Source organism: Rhagoletis pomonella, unplaced genomic scaffold (assembly GCF_013731165.1).
Source record: "Rhagoletis pomonella isolate Grant_MI unplaced genomic scaffold, Rhpom_1.0 Rhpom_scaffold_00045, whole genome shotgun sequence".
Classification (NCBI taxonomy): domain Eukaryota; kingdom Metazoa; phylum Arthropoda; class Insecta; order Diptera; family Tephritidae; genus Rhagoletis; species Rhagoletis pomonella.
The window spans coordinates 201,940-211,298 of record NW_023458599.1 but is presented as its reverse complement, the minus strand read 5'-3'; the positions used below and the strand labels follow the sequence as shown (position 1 = coordinate 211,298).

Below are 9,359 nucleotides of genomic sequence, written 5' to 3'. Positions count from 1 at the left end.
GCTCACACTCTAGATCGAGGCACTAAGGAGATTTCACCATGATAACTATGTATACGAAACTTTTCTTATCCATTTATGCATTTTGCTTATGTTATAATTTTGGGTTTATTTATTGTCATACAAATCTAAGCTCTAGACATAACTTTGCGACATGGTAGTTATTTTTCATCAAATTGCATACGTGCGTATGGGTGCAAATTAATACCCAATATTAATACATACTTATGCAGTTTTAGGATTTCCAAATAATGTATTTGCCATATACCCAACTGCCCGATCCAACGGAAAAGTTCGAGATCTATGAGGAAATTGCTCAAGGAGTCAACGCAAAAGTATTTCGGGCAAAGGAATTGGATAATGATCGGATGGTAGCTTTAAAAATTCAACACTATGATGAGGAACACCAAGTATCCATTGAAGAAGAATATCGAACCATGCGTGATCATTGCAATCACCCGAACCTTCCAGAATTTTATGGTGTTTATAAACTTGCAAAACCAAACGCGCCTGACGAAATATGGTTCGTCATGGAGGTAAGGAATATTCCGACATACATACTATTTAATAATTACTTATGGATGTGTGTAAATATGTGTGCTAAGATTCTCAGTGAGAAAATGTAATGCATGGTAATCGAAAAAATAATCAGTAAAATAGCCGTTTTCACATTCGAAAATGCATTTTTCCCCACGGCGATGTCGCACATTCAATTTTGCATTTGATTTAGGCTGTGTGCGAGTACGTTTAAATTGCTACCTTAATAGAGACAAATCCTAAATCTCTGGAAAGTGTCGGTAATGCAGTGAATAGGAACAATTAAGAGTTTTTGTGAGCATACCTTTCAACCTAAATTGAACTGTGAAATATATGTATTTGGGCGAGCGATTAACCGAACTATTATTTTTTCGGAAGTTTTAATTAATTTTTATCATTGCTATGGCGCAAAAATAAAATAATCAGAAAAATGTCAGTATAAATAATTTTGATTTTGGAACAAGTAAAGAATAGGGACCGTTGAGCTAAAATAATGAAAAAGTGGGTGTGGTTCGCCCATTATACCTGAATATTCCTTACACTTATACCATATATTAAATATTTTTTTCCGGCAAATTAAAAAGGGCGATACTAAGGGGTGTATAAGTGAAATTTTCAATATTTTTAAAAGCTTATTTTTCGAAAATTAAACAACCAATTTTCAAAATGTGGATATGGTTGGAAAGGTAATTATAAAACCTTTCATTTATAATGTCTATCTGTATATATAGTACGTACATATTTGAAGAAAAAGGAAAAAACGAAATTATGCATTTTTTAATTAAAAATTTGTGTTTTTCTTAAAAAATCGTAATCAATTATAAGATATTTTTATCAGAACAAAGCAATATTTAAGAAATAGTGAAAATTTGGAAAAAATCTATCTTTTAAGATAGTTAATTACGTATTTTTTCAAGAGAAACATACATCTTTGCATAAAAAAATTGAGTTTTTTTAGTTTTTTTTCGAAATATGTTGCATATAGTTTATGCATTAATATACGTACATATCATGAGAGGTATTTCAATTATCTTTACAACTATATCCACTTTTTGAAAATCGGTTAGACTTTTTTCTAAATATAAGATTTTGAAAATATTGAAACTTCCACATTTATCACCCCCTAGCACCGCCCCTATTATTCAATACTAAAATCAATTGAAGAAGTGGACCATTCCCCCGTTTTTTTTTGTTGTTAGCTGAACGGGCCCCATTCTTTACTTATGTCTAAACAATTTAGGTTATCAAACGAACTCGCACAAGCAGCTGTTTTCCTAAATTGTAGCAGTGCTGGAAATTTCCAGTGGAATATTATTTTAGGTGCTAAAATTTAGGCCAACTCGCACACAGCCCTGATATGAATTTTTTGGAACTTTTTGGATAGATTAGAATGCTGATTACATAGTAAACAGTAAAATAATCTAGAACTCATAAGAAATACATTATATTATTTATCACGCATGTAATGCATTACTACTTTTCCCACTGGGATATGTATGTTCGAGTATAAAACATCATTACAAACGTTTTAAGAGTAACATCCAAACAGGCGTGATTTACAACCATGGTGGTCATTTACAAGTTGTACTCCGTAGCGACTAAAGCAGGGATCACACGATTTGTACATTTGTAAAGATTTGTACATTTTGGCAGTTACAGAAAGGTGTCGTCTGGAAATTCTTTTATTGAGCTGAACTCAAATTTCTAAACAACACCACTCTGTGGCTGCCAAAGTCTACAAATCTGTACAAACGTACAAATCCTGTGATCCCTGCTTAAGGCATCTCGTGAGTTACAATTTAATAATAATTTTTTTTCCTTTGTACGATATGGCAGCACAAAATACGTATGCAAGTTTCGTTAACTCAAGCAACATTGCTCATTATACTTCTTTGTATCAATGTTGGTTTCATTATCTTTTATACGTCAGTCGCTGTATTGAAGTATGCAAATAAAGACCGAGATTATTCCCTTTCACAACAAACATTGACGACCGTACCAGGACAGTGAAGCGAGCAACAAATAATATGACGGAAAGTAGTCGATACATAAAAAGGTGCTCGCCGCCGTCTATTGAATTTCAAGTACATAATAAAAAGGTGAACGAGTTCATCTGCGCACGTGGTACCATTACATAACTCCATGTGGCATAACTCCAATTTAAAAATTTGAAATTATGTCACTCTTACACAGTGACAGAAAGCCAATTTTTTTCTTGGGGTTATGTCATTTCCTATAAAGTGTCATAACCCCAATTGGGATAATGTCACTTTTGAGCCTAAAGCATATTTTCCAGCTCTCAAGAAAAAAAAGGCATATAAAACACATTCAAGAAATCAAAAAGAAATTTTCTATTAAACTTTCTTCTACGCAAAATAACTTACGCCACTCTTTTCCGGAAACAAAGAAAGCCGAATTCTACTTAGTGAGGCTTATAATTCCTATGCACGGCCGAAGCCCACTTACACCCCCTATTTTAGCCAAAAAAAGAAAGAAGAATTCTACTTAGTAAGGGTTATAAATCCTAAGCGCGGTCGATGGCCTATAGGCGTTGACAAGAATATAATGTAGACAAAGCCAGCTTGTATGCCCCTGTTTTGAAAAAAAAATTATTATTACTCTTGCACATTCCAAATTCTTTTGGTTTGCAAAATCCCATGAGGGATCTGGAATTTTGTCGCCTTTCGTTTGGAAATATGTCACTTCTGTACCGGAGTCTAGCATAGTTAAAACATCCTTACCCTTAACCTTTGTTTGCGAGAAAAAGCGGGTATCTCTTTTCAACGGGACAATTGTTGATATTATTTTATTATGGATTCTCTTATGTTTTTCTCTTTTCTCAATTTTTGTTTCAAAAAGTTTCTATTTTTACTTTTTTCTTTGATCGTTTAACAAAACATTTTCTTTCTATCTTTCTTTGATGTAAACTCTTTCTTCTAAATTCACCTTTTGATCAGTCTTTTCATAGTTTTTCCTCTTCAGAATTCAAATATCTTGTTGGTTTCCGGATACTTCCCCTCCTGGCTGGAGCTCCTGGCAATCTCCTCCAGAGTGGCGTTTCCCTTTTCAGTCTTGTATACACAGAAGGACGTATCACCACCACAAGCAAAACACACCATATTACGAAGGGACGATTTACAATTCTCTTTTTTCGCTTCAGACGGATTTTTGACAAAATAACCAACAGGTATACCACACTTAAAACATTAAATGGAACGGGGACGAACAATAGACATTAATGGTTGGTTATTCGTTTTACAAGCACTTGGTTCGCCGGACTGGCCTATACTTGGCCTATTGTTACCGGCTTGCTGGTTGTACTGCAACTCCTTCAGGAGAGGATTATGGATAGCCTCTATCGATTTCCGGCTACTCCCTCGTATTATAACTGCGCATCTGGATATATTAACTCATTTATGGCTCACGACCTTCTCTTGTTTTCTTTGCGTTCTGCCCGCCTGCATTCGGCTTTTAGTTCTGCCAAGGTATCCGTTCTCGAAGCAAAGGTCAAGTTTGCAAAGTACGGTTTTAGATTTCCTTTTATTATACCCACTAACTCTTTTTCAGTAGTGCGATTCACTAACTTTTAACAATGCGACTTGTCGAGTTGTAAGCTAACATTTTTTGTTGTTTGCAGTAACATTGTGCGATTCACTAACTGTGCTGCCGCTAATAGGCACAAATCCGTTGGATATGCCGAGGCGCATATGGAAGAAAATGCGCAACACCCTCTACAAAAAAAATTCTAAAAAATCAACGGTAACTTCTAGCGACTTGAAACTTGCGCTTTATTAGACTAAAATTGTATGGGCTACAAAACTGCATACCCATGAATCTTATAAACAGGGAACGGATTTTTAGGACCTAAAAACCTATAAAAAAGGCAAAATAAAATAACGAAATAGGTTGGAAAAGGCAAAATAAAATTGCGAAAAAGGCAGGAAAATGCACTAGGTATTGCGAGAAAGGCAAAAAAAGGCAAAACAAAATAGCGAAAAAGGCAGAAAAAGGCACTAGGTATGGCAAAAAAAGCAAAATAAGGCACTAAAAAAGACAGAAAATACGAAGAACAATCAAAAAATACATTTATTTTAGAAATGTTTATATTACAAATAAAAAGAGAAAAACTATGAACTAGTTTCATTATATGAAAAATTTGTACTTTGAATCTTTGACTATTTTATTCTTTCGAGTTTCTAACTCATAAAACTTTAATCTGTATAGGGGGCAAAATTCGCCAAGTGTACCAGGTGAAAAAATGTATGTCACCGATTTTGTTGAAACTCTACTAAATTGTTGTCATTGATACAAGTAATCAATGTTATGAAGGATTTTTCTTTATCTTTTTATACCCGAGCGCACTCGTGCACAAGGGTATATTCATTTTGTTCACATAACGGTTGTTTGTAACAGCCAAAACGAATCGAGATAGATATAGACAAATGTATACATAAATGCTCAGAATGAATAGAGAAATCGATTAAGCCATGTCTGTCTGTCCGTCCGTCCGTGTACACGATAACTCTGTACACGATAACTGTAAAACGCCCACTTCCCATATAACGGTAATTTTCGGAAATACCGAAACTGCGATATTTTAGTAACTACTGAAGATTATTCACTCAAAATTGATATTTACAATAATTTTTAGACGAAAAATAAGAATATTATAAATTTTTGGAAAATGGGCGTAGCCACGCCCACTTATACATGTGTATATCTTGGTAACCGCTACACCAATTTCTTCCAAACTTGGCACAGTTGTTGGCCTTGGTACAGCATACTAAACGGCCGAAAATTTAAAAAATCGGACAATAACCTCGCCCACATCCCACGGTAACGGTAATTTAGAGAAATACAAAATCTTCGATAAATCAGGAAATTATAAAGCTAATTTACTTAAAATTGATGCTTGCAAGAATTCCTTACCAAAAAATACGTTTATGGTAAAATTTGGGAAAATGGGCGTGGCACCGCCCACTTATGATCACATATATATATATCGGTAACCGTTCTACCAATTTGTACCAAACTCGGTATTTTTATTGTGCTTGTCACATAAAAGCAAAACGTTGAAAATTATTGAAATCGGACTAAAATTACGGCCGCTTTTCATATAACGGTAAATTTCATAAATGCTTGAAACTGCAATATTTCAAAATTTAAGGACGCTAATTTACTCAAAATTGATACACCCCGGCTTACCATCTAGCGGTAGCTTTCGGAAAGGTGAAAAAACATATATTTAATACTTGCGCCGGGTATTTAATGTTCGGCTCCACCCGAACTTAGGCTTTCTTACCTGTTTTCTTTTGAAGTTATGAGAGTTCGAATTTTTACGTTTTTGCACTTTTTCTTAAAATCCGTGACTTACGTCTAACTTACAATTGAGTATCCAAAATAAGTGACCTCATAGGACTACTCCCGCGTTTTCCGATAATGACAATCATTTTTTTATAAGAATATTTTTTTTGCGCAAATTTTGCAAAAAAAATTATTTTTGAATTTTTTAAACAATGTATAGTTTCAAATTTCAAAATTGCTCTTTTCGATAGCTTATTTTCTAAGCTTTGCAACAATATATAAATTGTTATGGGATCGACATGTGGAACAGAAGTTTGTCCTATCGAATGCTTACTAGACTAACTATTGAGGAACTACTGCACCACTGGGTGCAATTACACGTAGTAGATCCAAGATTACGTACAAAATAAAGTGAACCAGATTATAACATCATTAGAAATATTTATTTGAACAGAGATATCATAAGTAAATGTACTATTTAAGGTATATTTTCACAAACATTCATAACTACTGAGAAAAGTATGAATGAACACAAATTTGAAATTTGATGTTATAAGGATTAGCGCAACGAGATGAAAATTTCACTATTTCTGCCATATTCACTACTTCACATAATTGATGCTTCCTGTTCTGGTGTTCTGTAATATTGAAGTTTAACTGTTAATGTAATTTACGTTTTGTTCTGCATATTTTCGAAAGTCAAACAATGCAACAAATATATTTAAATGGAACCCACTGCGGCGTCAGGTGGTGACTTTTGGCGCCATCTAGCCAAAGCTCACAAACTATTGTCTTTGAAAATTTTGAACGTTTAAAGAATTCAACTTACAACTGAAATTCCAATCAAACATTGATTAATAAGATGTCATCGCTTAACGAAAAATGAACAAAATGTTTGAAAAATCTTGGACATCACTTATTATTCACATTCTCATGTCCATAATGAAATCCTCATTAGTTAGGCTAGCAAGCATTCTTATAGGACAAACTTCTGTTCCATATGTCGATCCCATAACAATTTATATATTGTTACAAAGCTTAGAAAATAAGCTATTGAAATGAGCTATTTGGAAAAAAAATCGAAACCATACATTGTCTAAAAAATTCAAAAATATTTTTTTTTGCAAGATTTGTGAAAAAAAAATATTCTTATAAAAAAATGATTGTCATTATCGGAAAGTGCGAGAAAAATTCTATGAGGTCACTTATTTTGGATACTCAATTGTAAGTTAGTCGTAAGTTACGAATTTTAAGAAAATTCGTAATTTTAAGAAAAAGTGCAAAAACGTCAAATTCGAACCCTCATAACTTCAAAAGAAAACAAGTAAGAAAGTCTAAGTTCGGGTGGAGCCGAACATTAAATATCCGGCGCAAGTATTAAATATATGTTTTTTCACCTTTCCGAAAGCTACCGCTAGATGGTAAGCCGGGGTGTATCAATTTTGAGCAAATTAGCGTCCTTAAATTTCGAAATATTGCAGTTTCAAGCATTTCTGAAATTTACCGTTATATGAAAAGCGGCCGTAATTTTAGTTCGATTTCAATAATTTTCAAAGTTTTGCTTTTATGTGGCAGGCACAATAACTGTACGAAGTTTCGTACAAATTGGTAGAACGGTTACCGAGATACATATATGTGATCATAAGTGGGCGGTGGCACGCCCATTTTCCCAAATTTTACCATAAACGTATTTTCTGGTAAAGAATTGTTGCAAGCATCAATTTTGAATAAATTAGCTTTATAATTTCCTGATTTATCGAAGATTTTGTATTTCTCTAAATTACCGTTACATGGGATGTGGGCGAGGTTATTGTCCGATTTTTTAAATTTTCGGCCATTTAGTATGCTGTACCAAGGCCAACAACTGTGCCAAGTTTCGAAGAAATTGGTGTAGGGGTCACCAAGATATACACATGTAACCATAACAGGGCGTGGCTTAGCCCGTTTTCCAAAAATTTGTAATATTCTTAGTTTTCGTCTAAAAATTATTGTAAATGTCAATTTTGAGTAGTTACTAAAATATCGCAGTTTTCGTTTTTCCGAAAATTACCGTTATATGGGATGTGGGCGTGGTTATTGTCCGATTTTTTAAATTTTCGGCCATTTAGTATGCTGTATCAAGGCTAACAACTGCGCCAAGTTTGGAAGAGATTGGTGTAGCGGTTACCAAGATATACACTTGTAACCATAAGTGGGCGTGGCTACGCCCATTTTCCAAAAATTTATAATATTCTTATTTTTCGTCGAAAAGTTATTGTAAATATCAATTTTGAGTGAATTATCTTCAGTAGTTACTAAAATATCGCAGTTTTCGTAATTCTGAAAATTACCGTTATATGGGAAGTGGGCGTGGTTACAGTGCGATTTCGCCCATTTTCAATACCAACCTACCTTGGATTAACGGAAACCTACATACCAAATTTCGTTGAGATATCTCTATTCATTCTGAGCATTTATGTATACATTTGTCTATATCTATCTCGATTCGTTTTGGCTGTTACAAACAACCGTTATGTGAACAAAATTAATATACCCTTGTGCACAAGTGCGCTCGGGTATAAAAACATAAAGAAAAATCCTTCATAAAATTGATTACTTTTTCGTAAAACTTCCAAGTTTTTTATCAGAATAATAAAAAAATTATGAATGCAGTTTTGTAGCCCATTAAATTTTAATATGACAAAGTGCAAGTTTGATGTGGCTGAAAAATCCTCTGATTTTTGATATTTTTTGGTAGCGGTTCTGTGTATTTTGTCCATACGAAAAAATTGTAGAACGTGCCTTTTATGTTTTATTAACAACACCAATCTAGATGTCGTCAAATTAGCGGCCTTTGTTATCGTTAACGACAACAGCTGATTTGGCGGTAACGAATGTTGTTAAGGAAACGTTTACTGAATAGCTAAATTGATAAAATCGTCGTTTAGCTTACTTACAGCGACCTCAGAAATCCACTGGTAAAGAGTTTGAACCCATGACAATGCTTAAAACATTCAGTATCAACGTTTTTATTTTAGCGGTCTCTTTTCGAAAGTATATTTTCGGGAACTAGGCCCATTCTAACCGTCCAAGACAGGTATGTAATTAAGGGAAAATTCCCTAATAATACCTGAGTAATTACATGCAAAAACTAAAAATGCACTTCAACATGTCACGAAAATAAAAAAATTTAAAATATCTGCGTTTTTTAAAACCGGCTAGCGCGTCCTCCAAAATTTTTCTTTTCAAAATAAAAAAATACGTGTCTTTTTTTATCCAGCCCAGATTCCTCCCTGAAGTCGAACCCATTAGAAGAATGGGAGGAGCTGAATACTTCGTTTCCTTCGTTGTTCTGTTCCTTGTGAACGATTGTTTTCGAAAGCAGGAGCAACAATAACCACGCCAAGAAATCGGTTGAATGGCAAACATTTGGAAAAACTTCTATTCTTGGGAAGTACAACAAAAAAATACTTTTTTCGCTGAAATATTTTGTTAATAAATGTTTTCTTAAATAAGATTAACTTGTAATCTTTTCCAATGTA

The 9,359-nt window shown here is 33.8% G+C and overlaps 1 protein-coding gene across 1 annotated transcript in view; it reads left to right on the top strand.

Moving 5' to 3' along the window:
• The first annotated feature begins 248 nt into the window (after positions 1 to 248).
• LOC118749764 (neither inactivation nor afterpotential protein C-like) overlaps positions 249 to 9,359 on the top strand; it is a 137,235-nt gene continuing 128,124 nt past the window's right edge. Inside the window, exon 1 of the mRNA XM_036484544.1 lies at positions 249 to 533. Coding sequence (XP_036340437.1) covers positions 249 to 533 — 285 coding nt within the window. The remainder of the gene's footprint in view (positions 534 to 9,359) is intronic.